Source organism: Apis cerana, linkage group LG5, assembly GCF_029169275.1.
Source record: "Apis cerana isolate GH-2021 linkage group LG5, AcerK_1.0, whole genome shotgun sequence".
Lineage (NCBI taxonomy): Eukaryota > Metazoa > Arthropoda > Insecta > Hymenoptera > Apidae > Apis > Apis cerana.
The window spans coordinates 11,171,344-11,192,781 of record NC_083856.1 but is presented as its reverse complement, the minus strand read 5'-3'; the positions used below and the strand labels follow the sequence as shown (position 1 = coordinate 11,192,781).

The 21,438-nt window shown below is 31.7% G+C and overlaps 2 protein-coding genes across 13 annotated transcripts; both read right to left on the bottom strand.

Annotated features, from left to right (window-relative positions):
* Window positions 1–1,701: 1,701 nt before the first annotated feature.
* Window positions 1,702–3,843, bottom strand: LOC107997898 (uncharacterized). Its single transcript, XM_062075585.1, is given in 6 exon segments — window positions 1,702–1,891; window positions 1,970–2,351; window positions 2,354–2,550; window positions 2,742–3,110; window positions 3,261–3,570; window positions 3,702–3,843. Coding segments are annotated over 6 exon segments (1,455 nt in total). The 3' UTR covers window positions 1,702–1,836.
* Window positions 3,844–3,926: 83 nt separating this feature from the next.
* On the bottom strand, window positions 3,927–21,369 carry LOC107997843 (steroid hormone receptor ERR1). Of its 12 annotated transcripts, none has more exons than XM_017056729.3 (9): window positions 21,220–21,369; window positions 10,124–10,270; window positions 9,870–9,983; window positions 9,673–9,802; window positions 9,195–9,437; window positions 9,055–9,090; window positions 8,758–8,898; window positions 8,462–8,664; window positions 3,927–8,362 (listed from the first exon to the last, which is right to left on the bottom strand). In XM_017056729.3, the coding sequence occupies exons 1-9, from the start codon at window positions 21,229–21,231 to the stop codon at window positions 8,024–8,026; spliced, it is 1,365 nt and encodes a 454-aa protein (XP_016912218.1). In that variant the 5' UTR covers window positions 21,232–21,369; the 3' UTR covers window positions 3,927–8,023. The 12 variants fall into 12 exon arrangements, with proteins under 12 accessions (XP_016912218.1, XP_061931282.1, XP_061931281.1 ...); XM_062075298.1 differs by having other exon boundaries at window positions 9,216–9,437; XM_062075297.1 differs by having other exon boundaries at window positions 9,195–9,422; window positions 21,220–21,367.
* Between the last annotated feature and the right edge of the window lie 69 nt (window positions 21,370–21,438).

The following is a 21,438-nucleotide window of genomic DNA, read 5'->3' as shown; positions in this document are numbered from 1 at the left end:
CCGCGCTTCCTCCGTGATCACGCTACTCTTTCCCCGGTTAAATGATTTCCGTGAACTTTCTGTCGGTCTGTACGTAGCAACCTCGACGTTGCTCTCGCTACCAGTCTATCGTCGCTACTCGAGAAGCTAAAGTAATCCTGACGAACGGTTCGAGCAACCAACATTCCCGTATTCTAGACACGAAGGCCGAAGGAGCAGCACAGAACCTCTTCAAGTTTCTCCGAAACGGCTAATTTGTTTCCATCCCCGTGGAACGATGTACGGATAATCCTTACTGGGCGAGTAATCGCGAAGAAATGATAAGTAATGAGCAAATTTGTTTCGGCTGAGTTGTACATTCGCTCGCTCGATTGATCGCCGCCATTTATCAATCCCCTCTTCCTCCCCTCAATGATTCCCTTAATTCGCTCGAGTTCCCCTCGAAGAAGGAAAAAAGAGAAGCGAACGTTTCGAAGCAGTTTATGAAGCGTGTCGATCTATCTAATACCGTCAAACGATATCCCGTAATACGAAGAGAAACATTGAATTTCCAAGCGGTTTGGTCGCAACTGTTAACGCAATTACGAACGAATCGCGTCAAAGCGCGACTGTTTATCAGCATGGACGTGAGAAATTGAGAAAAGCAGGTGCAAAGGGAAACCAGGAATGCTCCGCTCTCAACTGGAATCTTGGTGAAGCGAGGTAATTTGTTTCCTTGGAGGAAGGAGCGATGTACCGCTAATCCATTCTACAACGGGTAAAATTATTGAGTTTAATAAATATGGCTCGCTTTGTTTCTATAATTCTATAAAGAAAATAGCAATACACGTGTCACTCGATCTATCACTCGATGATTCTCGAATAAACGTAAATTTTACTAGACATATGAATAATAATACAAAGAGAAAATTTTTCGTTCGCTTTTTCTTTGTTAAAAGTTTCGATGTGTTTACAAAACATGTTTCTCGCACAGCATAAATAAAATTACATTCGATCCGATGATTCTCCGTACGTTTCGAATAATCAGTTGTACGCGTTACATTTATACAATATCGCGGGTCGTACATCGGCGGATGGATATTTTAACAAAAATATTGCGGAGTAATTTGGAACGACGCGGGGATGCTGATTGAACACACCTATTTGTTCACGTGCCTTGGACTGGTTATTAACCGCAACCCACTGATATGCTATCGTTGCAAATTAAACTGATCGGCTCTGCTATCTCGAAAAACCGTTATTAAACCATCGAGTCACGATAGTTTGCGTAAAGCCAATTATGAACTCATCGCGATCGTTTTCACTCCCTTCCCCCGCGAATAACGAGAACATTTTAAACAGTGCAAAACTGATCCCGTATCTTTTTTCCCCTCCCCTCCCCGCTACTTCGCGTGTAATTTCAACCGAATCGTAATCACATCCGAAACGCGATGCCCCATTCAACGTATCGCATCACAAACGATTCAACTGCTTACTGGACGATTCGAAAAATCTTGTGGATACGATAGAATAATGAGAGGACTGGACAGCTTGTAAAGCACGACGAGTGTTACCAGTTGAGTAGAGAATGTTACCTCGTGAATATCGGTCACCGGCACGGTGAATTTATGGACTGGACCCTGATAAGGTCGCCGATAAGAATCGGCAAATGTCCAGTCGTCGTACCACCTTATCCAATGTGCAAACGTGATATGATAAGGGAAATGAAGAAGTAGAGTCCAATTAAAGCGAGATTCGAACAATTTTATTATTAGGTAGGCAATGTTTGATTCGTTTCTTATTCTATTCGTTTTTTGTATTTTCGTAAAAAAAACTCTCCTGTTCGTTTCAGAAGAATAAAGTTGATAAGCTTATTTTCTACTCATTGTGTTTCTTCCCGTTGCGTTCGATATGAATACCTTGCCGATCATCACTGCGATTAAGAAATTATATTGAAAAATAATACGTAAAACAATATTAAAACGAGTACACGATTAAAAATATATCGTACCTGTGTTGTTCATCATCCTTCGTCGAACTTCCTTTAGATTTATTATCTGCATTTTTAATCTCCGATATTATCTTCGGTTCGAAAGGAGTAGTTAAACTAACATTTCGTGAAATTACAATGTATTTCCAAAAGTCGTTATCCAACGAAGGTTTTCTAAGTTTTTTATAAATCGGAGGTTTCTCCAGCTTATTCGAGAAATTCCATGGAATCTTTTCGAAGACTTGGAAGACGTCGTTTGTTTGACGATTCGAAGGACTTTGATTAAAACTTTCGCTCGAGTTAGTAGAGATTTTATTCGAATAAACGCGACTTTGCTCGCTGGTAGTTTTTACATCGAAAATCTCCAGACTATTTACATTTTCAATTCTCTCTAAATTGAACTTTGAACGACATAATCGTACGATACAGGAAAATCACTTCTATCGCTTATTTTTTTAGAATCACGTTCTTCCAGACCATCAGATTTCATCGTGCTAATTTTAGTGGTGAAAACTGATCTCGTCGTTCCTTCTCCCTTCGAATTTTTCATTATTGATTTTTGATTTGAATTAGAAATCGTTATTCCCGAAATATCTGTACAACTGTAGAAATTAAAAATTGGATTAAATCGGTTGCTAAATAATCTGTTAAATTCTATCGTTGAAAAATTAATATTCTTACCGGTAAAAGTGTCATCTTTATTTTTATTTAATCCTTTTTTTTTTTCTCTATAAATATTTGTACCACCTTGACCTTTTGTAAAATTATTCGCGAATTTCGATTGCGACGGATTCATTTGTTTTTCGATATTTCTGTGTAATTTTTTTTCTCGGTATTTATATCTGAAAAACCGGTAATATTTACCATCTTCTTTTTCTCATATCGTTCGGTTGTCGAGCGAAATACCATCCGATTATCAATAGATAAAAATTCGACGGTTGTCGAAGAATTATTACTACGTGTCGTATTGAAATTGTCATCTTTATTTTCTCTCGTTATATCCAAGCTCGTGGTTCGTTCGATTTTAATTGTGCCAATGGATTTTTTATCGTCAAAAAAAGTATTTGCAGTAAAATTTTTATTTATTTCTCCTAAATCGATTGTCGAGTTGTCGAATCTCTTCATTTCTTTTCTTTCGTATCTTTTCGTAGTGTTATTTACGCTTTCGAATTACAAAAGATGCGATTAGACTGTCGCGATATACGGATTTTATTTCGTAAAGTAAATAAAAAATAATAATAATAATAATAATAAATAAGTAAAAAAAAAAAAAAAACTTTACCGTTTAAAATTAGGTTTTATTATTACCAACCTGCTCAAAATTCCAGATTGAATAATATCGTAACGTTCTTCTATTTGGAAATAAGCGATCACCAAGATTCTGAAAAGACGACCTAGTTTCTTCGAGAGAATTGAATCCTTTGGTTGCGCTCTCTGCAGAAGCAGTAATCTTGCCCAGTCCGATTTCAAAGCACCAAAGGGCAAAGCTGCGACAGAACATTTGAAACCACCGATCATCATATCGATCGTCGGCACATTCTCAATATTCCGAGACAAGTAATCCTCGAGCTCAACCACATCGAATTCCAAACAATTGTCTCGCAGTACATACGAACTTGCTTCTGCGAGGGAATGGCTTTTTTCAATTTTGCTTTACATCGACATTACTCGTTATTTACGGTACAAATATTTACTTATGTATGTAAGTACGTATATATTTAAAAAAAATATATATATATATATATATACTTACTGGAGAAATTAACAAGAAAGACGATTAACAAATAAAGAAGCACACGTGAACATCCTTCCTCTCGCAACATGATTGCTGCGCCAACTGAGGCCACTGAGGCCAGGTATAGTATTCTATTTCGTTATAATCGGCATATTTTCATACGTAAATATTTTACGCGAATTTCTTTTCGACACTCGAAACTTCGAAGAGGAGCTCGTACATTCAAGATTTCAAGAATAAAAATCGAGCTTAATTCCTATTTTATTTTCGATCGACTTATTACCTAATGCTCACGCACACATACGTATCCTTTCTTTTTATATAAAAATTATAATTACATGTATCTGTACACATATTCTGTACACATATAGAGGTCGCAGAAGCAACGTTTCTTCGCAGCAGGTACAATTTACGACTGGTCTGGTGAGTCCGACGAACGAACGAGAAAAGGACTTTTCGAAGAACCACTTTATATTGTACTTTCGAAGAAGAAACAAATCGTAAACACTGCACGCTATGATATATGAAACATTTCAAATCCACGATCCATTTGTCATCTTTGTTGGCGCACGCACGTTTCGCTAGAAAAGCGGAAGCGTTTTCAAATTGTGCAATCGTATATACCGTGCCAAAAAAAATACAGGAAGTGGTTGAATTTATTGATGTAAATTTTCACGATACGAATAAACTATGTATGTACAAATCTTCTTCCTACCACAGGGAGAAAGATCATAAAGAAAAAGTGACATTAGAATTATATTTCTTTCGCACTGGATACATCCAGTATGCAAAACAAATGCGTAAATTTCGTGTTACAGAATATACAAGAAACCACGATATTGCGTTTCTTGTTTTTTTTATTATCATCATCGTTATCATCATTAATACTAATGTTAATATCCTTTATCATCATTATTATCATCATTATCATCCTCATTATTATTACTATCGTAATTATTATTATAATGTTTTGCTCCACAAATATACGCGCGCTTATTTATTTATATGTATCTAAATTTGTATCATTTGTTTATTTGTTGGTTGTTGGTTAAAACCCTGAGACTATGATTCTATCGCCACGGCGAATCGATGAACATGTTATAAAGAAAAATGCTTGTAAAATCCAACATCCAACGTTAAGTCTAATTCGTAAAAATATTTCCTAGCGGCTTTTTTCTTGATCGTGGCACGCATACCAAAGAATGAATCAAATCGTTGATTAAGATAAATTTGATTTAATGGCGAAGGATTGTATCCTATTGTATGGTATTTTCGATCATCGTATTTGTGTATGTATTAAAATCTTGAAAATTAAAAGAAAATTAATGTATGTGCCAAGATATTTTTAGGCCTGTTTGAAATTCATTCGAAACTTTCACTTTCCCAAAAATTTCATAAAGAGAATCACATCTCTCTCTCTCTCTCTCTCTCTCTCTCTCTCTCTCTCTCTCTCTCTCTCTCTCTCTCTCTCTCTCTCTCTCTCTCTCTCTCTCTCTCTCTCTCTCCCTCTCTCTCTCTCTCTCTCTCTCTCTCTCTCTCTCTCTCTCTCTCTCTCTGTCCGTCTCTCTCTCTCTCTCTCTCTCTCTCTCTCTCTCTCTCTGTGTGTGTGTGTGTGTGTGTGTGTGTGTGTGTGTGTGTGTGTGTGTGTGTGTGTGTGTGTGTGTGTGTGTGTGTGTGTGTGTGTGTGTGTGTGTGTGTGTGTGTGTGTGTGTGTGTGTGTGTGTGTGTGTGTGGCGCGTGTGCGCGTGTGTGACGGATAAAAAAAGTGGATCACAAATTGATAGCACGTGAAAATTTTACATTTTCTATTAAAATGTAAAAATATATATGGAGTTGAGTTAAACAATCAACACAGTTTCAAACACAATATTTCCAAAATATCCAACGGCTATAATAATTAAACAAAAAAATGTCGACAAATTTGACAGGAATAAATTTGAAATGTTTAAACTATCAAGCCTAATCGTTTCTATAGTACACGATCGTAACATCTTCTATTATGGACGGTACAAACAGTATTATCGTCTGATAACTAAATATTGATATTAAACAACTTTTTCTGGAAAAAAAAAACCGATACTATCAACAGGTGACAAACGCCATCGAAATATTGATTATTGGTTCCCTGATAAATATTCGCATAAACTAAAACAAACGTTTCGACAAATCATTTCTAACACATTTTAGAATCATATTCGATCAACATCATTTACTAATAAATTAACATTTGATTTTCTTCCAAAATTTACAACCTGAAAGGCAGTGTAGCAAATAACATGATTTCTTTTATTGCAATTCGTAGATGGGGAAAAAAATGCAATGAAAAAAAAAAAGAAAAAGGAGAAAAAAAAGAAATCATATTATTGAAAAAAAAGAAAGAAAATGAAACAAAAAAGACCGAAAAGATACATGGAACAAAAATTCGCCGTGGCTTAACAGCGATTTTCTTCTTTCTTTTTCCTCATCGCATTCGTTGCATTATCTGTTTTCATAATGAGGAATGAACCGTCGTGGATAATCGAGAAAAACTAATGGAGAAAGGACACGCAATACGTAAGCGTCTATCAACTAGTTGCATCGTGTATTTAAATGCAGGAGGTTTTAAACAAGGATTCAAACGTTAGAAGAACGAAGACGAAATATACAAATAAAGGAAACTTAAAAGGACGTCGCGATCAATTGACCAAAAGAAAAATGTAATCGCATGTCCTGATATTATTGCACTCTGAACGTCACATGATTACATCGCATTTTAAGATCACAAGGTTTCGAGCGACTCGATCCGCTTAACGCTTAACGAAATCTAATATTTATTTATAACTTTGAATAAAACAATTTCTTTCTTTCATTGATATCGAGTAATATCGTTAATATCGAGTAATCGCGAAATAACAAAAAGCTGATCCAAAAATCGATAGAAACCTTGCCTTTTGTTGCGTGTAATCGACAAAAAAAAAACTCCATTAATTTGTTATAAACGGTTTTCCCTCCTTTAAAAATGAACCTTTTATGTGAGTAGTAGCTCCTATACGATATTTTACGATTCTTCGCTTCGAAAAAAGCGATATTATGCGCAAGATCTATGCACAGATCTCGTAACAATAATAACTAGATAATAAAGATCCCTGAATACATATAATATAATATAATATAATAATATAATATAATATATATTCTCCTACGCTCTTCGTGTGGCACGCGCGAATAACATTTCGCAATCATTTCAACAATCGATTAAATTTTTTTCTGCTCTTCCTAAGAACCTGGCAACCTGGCCAAAGGTTCGTTCTCGAAACATTTTTTTTTTTTTTTCACAATATCTCGTAGAAAACAGCATGGCGCTAATTAGAGAACGATCCAGCCATTCTTTTGCTTTTCCTTGTTCACTGTTCACAGCTCTGTTCACGTAATTGGTTCGATTTGTACAATAGCACATACTAAATTCATTTGCTGAACTATAACTATGGATGTTCAATGCAGTACACACATCGATTTACATTTATCGATCTTTACACTTTATATTTAATAGTATTAAAATGTGCAGTTATTCTATGTAAAATGATATCATCTTTTTATCAACACTCTTAAAAATATAGAGTCTGCGTTCCTCTATTTTCAAATTGACTGGATTTTTTTTTTTTCAGAGAAAAGACATAACTAAAATAACGTTCGAATCGGAGCTACATATAATTTTGATTGAACTGGTAGTATTTGGTAACACGATGCTCTAACCCTATAACGTCAAACACCCACAGTTAGTACATTTGCATTTGATTTCTACGATCTCACCGGTTCGGTGTTACGATCTTACGTAAATGAAAACATTTTATTTATTTGGTAGGTTCTTCTGTCTGGCGACAGGTTTTCGTAAACTATCCTAAAATGAGAGCTCCAGAAAAAGCATCTCGCATCTTGTACTACGTATCCTATCTTGAAATAACATCGTATTTTTCTTTGTACCTGTAAATGGGGTACTCGAAAAGGAAAGTTTGGTTATTTCGACGAAACAATGTGCCTGCTATCTTAAGGTGTTTCGTGAGTTTCAACGACTGCTGGAATCACTGGCCAACGCTCCACGCTCCAACACTCTTGTGTTTGAAAAATAAAGCCTTTTCTTTTTTTTTTTTTATAAGTCTTTCTCTTACAGAAAATGAATAAAACTGTACAGTCTCCGTTTCTTTTTCTCATTTCACTATCACTCACTGTCTTCTGCTTATATCTTAGGAACACAACAAAATGCGTGCCTTTAAGTCATTCTTAATGTGCGAGTGTTACTTAATAACAGCGATTCTATGAAGTCCTCAATATAGATATTAATAAATCGAGTTCGAGTTGATATTTCATCGATAATAAGCAGCTTCTAACATTTCTACAAAGAGCTTATTCATTGGTACTTTTCCCGTTCGATACACACTAGACCAAAATCGTCTAACAATTCCATCGACCTGCCTGAGACTGGGTAACACTAGGAACATATTTTGAGTGGCACGAAGCGCTTGTCCTGGTCTTACTGCGGCCATACAGTCTGATAATGAATTTAAGATAGAATCTCGAAAGCGGTATAATGCCTGTGGTTCGTCTGATCTTGCGTCACTGTTTGCTAATATCAATGCCTTCAACACATAATATTCTTCTCTGGTTAATCCCAATCTTTGAAGCCTTTCTACTATTTGGATACACTGTTAAAAAGAATGATACATATATGCAAATATAAATACATAAAAAATTAAAGTTAACAAAACGTACGATGAATCAAAGTGTATTCAAATGATACTCACATGCGTGTATAACTCTGTACAATGACATTCGCGGGCAAGTCGTTCGTCTAAAGTAAAATCTTGTGCAAACCTTAATCTACCATTATTTGGCATGCTTCTCCACGCGAGACTAAACGTCAATATCTCAGCCCACGTACTTTGCAGAAGCCGCATTTGATCGTTTAAAGCTAAACTGCTGAATCCTGGAATCTGTTTTGCCCAGCCTTCGAACGAATAAAATTTTTAAACAATAAATTAATTAATCATTTTTATAGTAGAAAAATTTTTATTAGCACAAAAATTGCGTTATATATTACCAATTATTCCGACTAATTCCCGATCATATAAATCAGATAATTGTCCAAGTACTCTTTGATCTGTGTCAAGAGTATGAGAGATATTTGATACTTGCAGCATGTCGGGTTCACAGGCAGCCAAAGCTTCCAGCATTTTATTATCTACCAATAAATTAAAAAATTTACCGTTTGAACATCTATACGGTGAACATCTACATTAGATGTATGATGATTTCGTGTCAAGATGAAAAAATTTAGCAATGAATCAACGTATCCGACTCGAATAAAATAAAATGGAAGGAGGACCCGATAGCTTACTTATTATTTCGTTAGAAGCTCCTGTTGCTATGTTTGCTAGAAAGAATAAAATATCAGAGATTTAATCGTATCTGTCAAGATACGGAACTATGCGTTTTATAATGATACGATCGTGATCGAAACGTGATATTTATACTAACAAGGATTATTAAAGAAATCACCTTCCAAGGGAGCTGGTTTCACTGGCGTATAGGGATCGGTGGATCTTCTATATTTTTGTCTCCCTCCTCGAACACGATCCAATCGGACTCCCTCTTTTAACATGCCTTGTCTAAGACACTTTTGAAACCTACATGCCTGACACGCTTTTCTCCTGCGTTTATTTATTTCACATTCCCCATTTGCGGGACATGTATACTCGATATTACCTGTAAAATTACTCGCTATTTTATTGTAATATACATGGTTCTCATCCAGGTAGCACCAATATTATCATGAATATATATACTAATAATAAGTGAATAACGATGATTAAAATGTTCTCGCATTAAAAAATGACGAAGAAGCAAGAAAAATTTATACTAATAATATTTGTATTAATGCAATTACAGTACCACGGTGCTACCTGGAAAATTCTTCGAAAAGAAATATTTGTAAATGCGAAGGAACTTTTCTTACCTTGTATGGTTCTTTTGAAAAAAGCTTTACACGCTTCGCAAGATGCAACTCCATAATGAAATCCACTTGCAACGTCACCACAGACTAGGCAAAGCCTTCTAGGTATCATATCTTCCTCTTTAACGCCTTCCTAAATAAAAAGATTCATTGAATCTTATTTAAAAATTGAAAAATAACTTTTGAAAATTCTTGTATACCTCAGACGTTCCTAAAGGTTGCGTAGTTGACGAACAATGGTGCATTTCTGGACTTCCAGGACTACCTTCGCCTCCACCATAATCTGGCGGAACTTCTATTTTACTACAAATCACCTGAAATAAATAACAAAAAAAAAATCACTTGATATCATTCTTATTGTAAAAATACATATTTGTTTCAAATTATTTTACATTTTCGACAACTTTCACGAATCACAATGTTTTTGACCGTAAAAAGTACATGTCCAAAATACCTCTTGATGCTGAAGTGTAGTGGTCGGTGAACAAACTTGATAATTTTGCGTAGGCGTTGTAGGATTTTCAATTTCTTGTTTAATGTTCGCCATAGTCCTATTATTTCCAATCATATTTTCGGTGCCGCCACCGGGCATCATACAAACCTAAAACAATTAACAAAATATCTTGTAATTTTTCACTATACGCTGTTCCAGTTATTTATTTTCTATAAACGCCATAATTTGATTCGTTTTTAAACAAATTGTGGCAAATATCGAAAAGCAGAAGAGACAGTCTGCTTTGCAGTCAGCTGCACTTTTTTTCTGCTGCTATTTTTAAGCACGACCAACGCCTCAAGCATTTTTAGAATTGACTTCAGAAAATTCGCGATACATAGCATCGATGTTCTTGGAATATTAGTTCACAATTTTTTCGTTAATTCTATAATTATGCGGCTATCTCTTACTTCTCACCGTTCAATTTTTATTCTTATCCATTTTATACCATTTTTTTGATTTTCTTGCAACAATATCGTGAACAAAAATATAATTCGACAATCGGCAATTTATGAGAAAAAGTAAAAGTAGTCATATGAAGTTACTGAAAAGGAAGGTATCCTTAAAAGAACGTTGAGCAGAGCGATAGTGAATAAAGTAACGGTGAAAGGATTGCGTAAGCCTATTCCTCTGTCGCCCTCCTGCCCTCGGTATCGTATATTAAATGCACGCAGAAAGGGGATCGAGGGGAAGAAGAAGGAGTGCAGAGTATCTGGTTAGCCTTGAACTTGGCTTTTCTGCGAGATGCAGTTACGATCGTTCGCAAGAACTTAGGACGCGTGTCTGGAGATTTATGCTCTATCCAGGCACGATCTGTCTCTCAAAGACGTATCCTTATCATTGCAACGTAACCATTTTTTTTTTATAACGATACCATTGCTCAATTTTCAATCTTCGCAAATTGTCGTACAACCATTCGTCTCGACGGAATAACGAAGAAATGCGTTCGAATGCGAATTATCGATTTTATTAGAATTTCGATCGCACGCGTTCTAGTCAAAAACTCTTTCTGATCGTGCTCCATTTTAACCAGCCGTTTATTTCAATAGTAGAAATCGATAAACATCGAGAATTGTGAAATGTATGGTGATCGAGGGCAGACGGAAAAAAAGAGGAAAAACGATATCAAGGAATTAAAAAAGGAAAGAAAAGACAAGGCACCGAAGCAGCTGGTTAACCTCGAACTTGACTAGTCGTGCGAAGTGCTTCACGTGTACGTCTCCCACGTTTAGATTAATGAAATAAAAACCGACACGGTGCGCGGAACACTCGGCCACGATACATAATGACGACCATGACGAAACTATAACGATACAATTCCCCTCAAATCCCGAGCTCAAATTCGTCAGAAATGATGATATCCAAACAATAGGAAAAAGAATAAAATGGATATGGTCGAATAAAAGAAAGTTTAAGAAAAGATAGGGAAAAGAAGAGATTGCATAAGCGTAAGCATCTATTCGACTCGACTCGCTCCCGAGTCGTCCAGTATTTTTAATTTTCTCACTTTCTCCACATCCCTCCATAATCCGTTCAATTTACCAAAATGCAAACGGAAGGAAGAAATGGAATGGAAAAAGAAAGAAATAAGCGTATCGCGATATCTGGTTAGCCTTGAACTTGACTTTTCTGTGAGAGAAGCGGCCACGTTCGCGAAGGCCGCAGAACCGCGCCAACGCACAATTTTAGCCGCCGAACTTCGACGGAAACAGCCGACTCCGGCGACCTTGAATCCCTCTGTCTGATTCTCCTCTCTCTCTTCCTCTTTCTATCTCTCACTGTTTTTACTTGTACCAATAGTATACTAGCTCCTCACTCTCTTTCTCATCTCTCCCTTCTCCCTCTAGCTCTCTTTATCTTGTTCTGTTTCAGTTTCCTCGTGTTCAGATGCACCTCGTGTACGTCGATCCACTCGTCTCATTCCCTTCTACATTAGCACAACATCTGACAAGATTGGGCTTGTCCATCATTAAGAAAAAAATCCGAATCAAATCGAACTGGAGAAAACTTTGAAAATACAATACAATGTATTACGCGATGTCTTTAGTGATCATTCTACTTGATAAAATCAATGCTTTTCTTCATTGAATACTTAAGACCCGCATACCTTGAAACTTACGCGAAATCGTTGACTATATTACTTCATTTTGCGAAAGCGATCTTTGCGTATGTAACACGACAAAGAATCAAGGTCATTAGTTATTCTATTTGACAGAGAATTTCGTGCTATTTCACACATATATATATATATAGGCATATATATATATATATATATACACACACGCACACATATATATATATGCGACCCCAAAAAAAGAGAAGAGGAAAAGAAAATGAAGCTTTTAATCGAGCGTCCATTTTTAGAGGAAGCCATGACCTGAATATCGATTGCACTCTGGCTAGTCGTAATTTTATTTCTATCGCAATAACGCGGTTTAATTACGATCAAAGATGTCTTCTTAACAATTGCTATTCATTATTCAACGATGATTGACAACGATGGTTGATACGAAATATATCTTTTCATGCTCCCTATCGTACTAATTTTTAAATTTTAACAGAATAAATAAACAGAAGTATAATTCCAACATAATGGAAGTTTTATATTAGCAAACAACAACATTATAATGTCATTATAGTGCCGATTCAAAGTCGAAATTATATATTTATACATAAAAGGTATATAAAAATTTTTGAGATACACATGGGACGAGTTCAATCGAATCTTTCAAATCCATCAGTCGAAATTTTTTTATACAAATTAATTATGTAAATGAAAAAGATATTTAAATGATATATAGATATAAAGAAAAAGAAAAAGAAATCATCGCTTATTATATACATTTATTTGCAATTATTTTATTTCGAGACATTTTTTCTCGATCACAAATCTTTAAAAATTGGAATATCTCATTTGTGTTAGCGATAAAAAAAATGTCATTGCTCGATGTACACAAATCTAAAAATACACGTTTCGTCGTTTGCCTATGCAAATATACGAATCAATTCGAATCTTTAGAAACTAGAGTATATAACCGTTGAACACCGTCAAACTTGACAAAATGCTATAAACGTCAATCGAAACAAATAGATTATTAAAATTCAAATGAGTTTTACGTTTACGTTATACTATTTTTTTTCACGTAATATACGAAAACGAAACCATTGCAACATTTAATCAAAGTGATTCGATTGGAATAAATAGTTAATATAAATGAATCGATAATGAAAGAGGAATCTTTACCGATTAGCTAAATCACATTTAATTTTTTGAGAAATAACATGTAAGTAATCTCATCCAACGGAAATGTTCCTGGATTGTGCAATCTTCTTTTCGATAACTCGAGACTCTGGCACGAGATCGAAGACGATGAAAAGGAATCGGACACCATCTTATTTTCTCGAGTTACGACGAATGTTTATTTCCTTCGGATAAATTTCCGATAAAAGAAAAGCATTACGATGTGCATAGTATGTCTGCGATTTCGCAACAAGTCGATTGCGATGACCCTGAATTATTACAATGCTCACGGAGTAGCAATATTACAGCTATATACAGGTGGATACAGAATTAGAAGTTGAGAGAACGAATCGATATCCCGAGGATGAAGACCCTGGGTCGCGGTCAAGGCCAGAGCTTCGGTAACAACTATGTTCCGATTTTGCAGCAAGTTTACCTAATGAAAAAAAATAATATCATAACGAGTCAGCATAACAACATCGAGACTATCGCTATAAACTAATTTTAGAACGGCGCGACGCTCTTTCACTTTTTAAATCTTTTTACCTTCATCAACAATTCAACGCAAACCGCATTTTTTCCATTTTTATTTTTATTTTTCAACATTGATTTCTCTCTGAAATAAAGACTTGTAAACGTCCGATACTTAATACAATAATACTTCCAATCTTTTTCTCTATCCTTTTCAATACATATTATTAAAATCGTATATTTCGATGAACTTTACAATTCGCATTATTTCGTAAAGATTCTAAACGCATTAATTATTCACCAATTATCGCCCAATGTACTGCATAATCAACTTGGATTTCAACAGACAAGAGAAGGAAAAAAAATAATAACGGAAATCACGTTGTACGAACGTGTGCTTTTTTCAAGATAAAAATCACACATAAGAGAATTTATTTCGCGTATTGTCCAAGGTTATGGCTGGCCCAGCTTTGAGATGACGTCACCGACGTGTCTCGTAGCCTGAAAACTTCAATGCTCCCCACCCGAACCGAGTTCGGAAAGCCGATGATTATCCAAGCATGTTCCTTACCAAACCAGACAACGCATCATTGGCACAACCTGCACGACCAATCATCAAACACGCCTATCGACGAATACTCCATCGTTTCATCATTCGATAAGAAAACGATTTTTGCGAATAATTGCGATTCTATTATCAGATCGCCTCTACCAATGTCTTTCGCTTCATCTCGATACATCATCGAGCCATTTTTCTATCGATTTATGTAATTTTAATGCCCGTTTATGTAGATGAACTTATTTTGCGGAAATATACGTATACAAATAGAAATATACTTGTGTACTCTTGTGTATTCAATGAATCTTAAAATATATATTCTATCACAAAAGTCTATCATCATAATGCAAATTTTTTTTAATCAATATAATACTTTACTTATCTACAAAATATATACGAAACATCGATAAATGTACAAACATATGCAGATATCACACGTAATTTCATGTACAATGTATAATAAACAAGATGCAAAAAGAGAAAGAGAATTAAAGTAAAACAAATGTCATCTATATAGCAAGTGTGTTCATAGTACGTATAAACATCATTTTATAATCATGTTATTTGATCACAGAAACTTCTTAAACTTTTCTTTTTCTTTAAAATACATATTTTATATAGAAAATTATGATATAAAGAATTTATTTTGGTATGCAAATAAAAAACTCAGAAAAAAAATGCATTCGCTGAAAAAACAAACGCATCCTTATCATATTAAAGATTCATAAAAATCTAAAAGTCATATTTGGATCATCGATTTCAAAATGTTTTGAAAATTTCTCTAACATTAAATAAGAGTAAGGAAATCCGAAAATATCGACTGACACATTCTTGTAACGAATATTTTTTTTTTTAATTTTTTTATTAATTTTACAATAATCTTCTATCTATTAAACTTCTTACGTAGGAATCCACAATTTTATTTCCATTGAAGTAGCCTATCTCAATCCATTCGCTATGTGCGTCACATGTGATCGAATCTGAAATTTTGTGGGAAATTTTCTTTCGCAAACAGTACGAAATATTGATTAGCTAATACTTATTTTCAAAATAAATATTAATAAGAATATTAATAAGAATAAAAAAGAAACTATTTTTAACAAAATCAAAATTGAATAAATTCAAAATAGTATTAGTACAAACATATTTTAATTCATCCATTATAAAAAATGTTAAATATTAATAAATAATAAAATTAAAGATGAAATAAATATTCCATGTTTTCTTATGTTTTATTCATACAGAATTATATAAGATTTATATGATAATGTTATGTGATATAATTGTATGATCATTTTAATATATTTAAATTATTAAATATAATATTAAAAGATTAAATATATGTATATATATATATATATATATCATATATATAAATCACAAAAATATGCCATTATAAAATTATCATAGTTTTTATATATAAAAATAGTTAAATACAGGGGGGAAAAAAAGATGATTTTATAAAAATCATTCTTTTTGAAAAACTTTATACATGAAATATTTGTTTCTAATAAAAATTCTAAAAAAAATATGTATTATTGATAAATATACTCATACTTAATGATTAATAAAATATATCATCTTTGAATGAACATAAATTTCCTCCATTTTGATTAAAATTAACTTTGAAAAATTTGGAAAATTTCCATATGATTTAAATTTCTAAATAGATTGACGTAAAATTATTACATTCTTCTTATCATCAAAAATCATTTATATATATCGGAGTATACAAAAATTAATTATCGCAAAACAATTGAAATGATTTCAAAATAAATAATTGTTTTTAACAAAATAATTATTTATATATACTTACAAATATTTCATATGATAATCAAACGATATTATCTATATTTTTTTACGAAATATTATCTACATTACCTATATTTTTTTCCAAAAAAAGATATTAATGTCATAATTAGTATATTTTCTTCAAATTTTATCGATCGTTATCAATAAAATATATCTTTTAACAAAATTGCAAATAAAAAACAAAAATTAAAAGAAATTTTTAGGAACAAACAAGAAAAAAAACGTAGATGAAAAAGTATTGATAAAAGTTTCTAACTTAAGGTCGTTCGATTTAGTTGTTTCACAGTCATCAAAATAAACAACTTTTTCATGACAATGTTTGTATGTACATATATATACAAATGATGTAAAATATTTTAACTTATATTCAATATAGAATTTTAAATTTATTATCTATTTAATATCTTAAATTTATCATATTTATTCAAATATGATACATATTTTACGTATACATTAAACGTAAAATTTAATTCAAATCAATTGATTAACTTATCAATTAGCAGAAATAAAGATTACAAAATCGAAGTAATCATGAATCAACGGTAACGTTAAAAACCGACAGACGTGGAAAAATGATCAGTAAGTTACAGGATAGATTACCTAACAGACACGTCGTAACGTAATAACCGAGTCTGTTGTCGCTAAAGCTGACTGACGGTATGTACGCGACAAAGATAATACATATGTATTCTTATTGCATTGAAAAACAAGCAAGTTCGAACAACACAGATGTAATTAACATGATCTATGTAAGAAAAATCATTGAATTTGTTGCATATTAATAAAGAAAAAAAATACAAATTTTTGAAGATTACCAAAGCTAATTTTTTCATGAACTCCGGATTTGATCATATTATAATGATCAACACATGATCTGTTATAAAATAAATTTTTTATTTGATTATTCTTCAAAACGAACGTTAAATATTTTCATTTCGAGATAATCAAAACTTTGCTCGATATTCGATCAACGGATTAACGGAAAATAGCAAAGAACGCGCGCGCAGCAACGTAAACAAAGCCACGAGATGGAAAAGAAGAAAGAGGTTATGTATCGACAACACCTACCACATCGTACATCCATGAATCCATGATCGTCTCTTTTGTCCAAATGATATAAGAACACTGTATTCTTATTTTCCTATTATACTTTTCCTAGATGAAAAGCGAAAAAGACCACAATGTCAAGAATTGAAACACTCATGAAGACTACGAATAAAGCACACACACCAGTATGTATACACTATCCCCCTACCACGACGTTGACGGCGCGACGAGCCGTACGCGACTGACGGCAATTCTGAGGATACGGTAATACACGGAGATGGCCGATCCTAATACCAGGCGCCACAAATTCGCAAAATATATATTTCTTATGCTAATTACCTTATCGTTTAAGGAATTTAACCGAATTTTCAGACAAAATATGTCAAATATTTTATCTAATTGATCAACAGATATTCAATTTTTTATGATTATGATTTATATATCTACACATGATCTGTTATAAAATAATTTCTCATGAATAGATAAAAATTTCAACATTTATATAATGATTTATTATTATTATATATATATTGTTAATAAATTTATTATTATATAATATTTATAATATTATATATTTATTGTTGTATTAAATATAAATGTTATTAATAAATTTTTTTTATTATTAATAAATCTGATTTATTGTTATTATAAAAACATTCCAAAAATAATTTCTATTCCAATTAAATATAAACAAATAATGTTCTTGAGATTAAAAACATTATATTTTATATAATATTAATATTAATATTATAAACATATATTATATGTATGTATAGAATATAAGTAAATTTTTCAGAAACATTAATATCTTCAAGATATCTTACAACAGAGTGCATTTGCAACAGATTTGCATTTGCAAAGAATTAGATCGGTATTTATCGATGATGATAAAATCATCAACTTCAATTTAAAGCATAATAGTTACCACGTTGTATAAATATAAACGAAATTGATAAAATTACCGTGAACATTATCATGGTCATGACCAATCGGTCATTAACTCTTGGCCGTGAAGCTATTTTGAAGCAGGTCTTTCTATAAAGTGAACCTCTTTTTACTTCAGTATTCTAAACACGATGAAGAAACAGGAAAAGATGTTAATTGAATAAATGATTCTACGAAGTAGAAGAAAATAAATGTTATATGAATGGTTTTTTACACAGAATAAATATGATAAAAATACGTGAACAAAGAAACGTATAAAATGGCATTGAGTCCATATACAAGCCAATTGAATTTTCAGGCTAGCAGGTAGATCGATCGAGCTCCAAAACTCTCCCTTTACCCCCATAGTTGAAACAGGACCTAAATAGGACCTAAGTTGATACGTTACTGGCGTAATGCGTGCAACATATATATTGCTATGGAAGGGTGAGAATAAGAGGGAGGAGAGAAGTGGAAGATGGAAGGTGGGAGGTGGAAGATGGGAGGCGGGGGCGGAGGCTGTGGCTATATTGAAAGCACTGGCGGCGGCTAAGACAGTGGTGACGATGGTAGCGATGGTGTCGCAGCAGCAACAGTGGCACAGGAGGCGACCACTGCTCTGCCGACGAGGAGGGAAAGAAAAGTAACCGATGGTGGCCTTGAACTTGACTGTCGCCGTTTTTGCGTACAGCCTGCCCAAAACAGCCCACCAGCGTAGACACTTCAATTTTCATCTACCGTTAGTTATCTTTCTAAAATTCTGGCCTCTCATCAAAAGATTTTTATTCTTTAATTCAATTTTCATTTTATGATTTCCTGTTTTTAACGTTATGTGCATATATATATTATGTGTATAATGTATAAAATGATGTTTTTAAATCATCAATGTAATCATCAAAATATCAAGTACTTTAGTTGAAACAAAATTTTTATACTTAATGAGAATTATTCTTTATTTCTTTTTAATTCTTATGCACAGTAAAGAAGAAGAAAATTAAATAAATAACATGAGTAAATATAATCGCTTATGCGTATATCATTCTGATAAAACTATTTTTGTCAATTGTTTCTCAAAGGATTATAATAAAAATTATTATACAAATATACATTTTTGTTTGTTTCTTTCTTTCTCATTGCAATGATCACTAAAGATTTTTATCAATTATACATTAAAATTTTAACTAGTTTTTTATATAGTTTTTTTTATATATAGTTTAGTTTATTTTTTTATATATAGTTTTTTAATATGCAAAAAATTAAAAAATAAACGATAAAAGTAAATATATAATTGAAATATTGAAATATTAAAAATTATCGAAAATACACAAATTTAAAAAATAATATTTCCATATTTCATTTCAAAGATCAATTAAGAAATAAAAATAAAAATTATACCAATGAAAATAATAAATAAAAATAAAATTTAAGTTGAAGTAATCAATTGAATCGATGACACTCTTATTTTCTTATATTTGCGATACTGTATCATGTTCATATCTAATAAATACATTAGATATTCTATATGCAAATTCCTCAAAGTAATCATATTAATTTATATTAATTTATATTAATATAATCATAAGTAATTTATATTAATATTTTTATAAATATAAATTATATAAATATAAATTTATATAAATTTATAAAATTGTATCAAAAAATGTTAAATATATTTGCAACATCATTTTCAAATTCATTACTACTTTCAATACTATCTATGAATAATAAACATAAATTCTGAAACTATTCTAAAGATTATAATATATTAATATCTTTTAATCAACTTTTTTGAAAATGATTTCAAACTTATCATTTTTAACTTTTTTGAAAAATGTAATAAAATTTAATTTTTTGAAACATGCACATTTTTTTTATATATTCAATAAAACGCTATATCAAAAATATTTACAGAAATAATTCTTTTATTTTTTGCTATATATAATTAAACTAATATATTGTAATAATAATACAAATATTGTAATAATATATAGTTTTAAATATTCACAAATAAAATATATATCTATAATAACAACAATAATAACAACAACAATAATAATGCGAAAATTTTATCAAATATTTTGAAGAATGAAAAAATAAACAGTCGGTAATAAAGAAATTTCTAATTTCATCCGTCGATATCATTTTATCAACTATTTAAATCAATATCTTGCAATTTTATTCATATAACTTATATTTAAAAAATTAAATATACATTGCATATATAACACAATAAAATAATTAACAACATTAACTATAAAATTAAAAATCATCAATAAAATCATCAGTAAATTGATATAAATATTTTTAAGAATATACAAATTCTATACAATATAAAAGATACAGTAGAATTAAAAAATAATATAAAATGATGATATATTTTAAATTCATACATATTTTTCTTTAAATTTATTCATTCTTATAACATATCAACATTCAATAAAAATTACATATTCTTGTTGTTTGTTCAAAATATATATAATTTACTTTTGCAAAGGCATATAAAACATGTAAATATTTACTTAATAATTGAATTTTATATCTTAACAAGAAATAGATCACTATTGTTTTAAAAATAATAAAAAACTTACTTAAACAAAGCATCATATTCTTATATATATATATATATATATATATATATATATATATATTTATCATCACATGTCTAATTTCATAACTCGTTTTTTTGGACTAAAAAACCAAGGCCATAACAGTAATAGTAGAACTCGCGCAGTTAATTTGAAAATTTAAAAATAAATATTAAGAAAAATTTATTGAATTCTAATTTTTAATATATATAAAATTAATTATTTAAATGTAAATTTAAAATGCAAAACATAAAATAATTATAAAAAATATAACACATATAGTAAAATGTAAACGAATTTGTAACAAAGATGGCGGACTAAAATTTGGCAGATCGTTGATATTCAATTATCTTTACTTTTTTTCTAGAAATATATCACAAAAGAAATGACAAATGTAACAGGTAATTGAATAACTTACCTCGGTACTCATATACACTTTTGTATTTCCATCAGAGATTAAAAATTTTCAATCACAAGAAAAATATTGGAGCAATGGCCGATTCTACAACTCACTAGAAGCAGAAAACTCGATGGCTCCGATTGTTGTTCATGTGGCGCCATCATACGTTTACAATACAGACAAGAATTATAATCCTAAATACGATAAGTGCTAACCTCTAACGGAAAAATGAAAAAG

Bases quoted from the DNA above. Each gene is read 5' to 3' on its own strand.
- LOC107997843 (XM_017056727.3), bottom strand. From the start codon at position 17,337: ATGGATTCATGGATGTACGATGTG. The intron at 10,271-17,313 runs GTAGGTGTTGTC...TAATTGTTTTAG, and splicing joins ATTCATGGATGTACGATGTG to GTTTGTATGATGCCCGGTGG. The intron at 8,899-9,054 runs GTAAGCTATCGG...ATTTATTGGTAG, and splicing joins AGCTTCTAACGAAATAATAA to ATAATAAAATGCTGGAAGCT.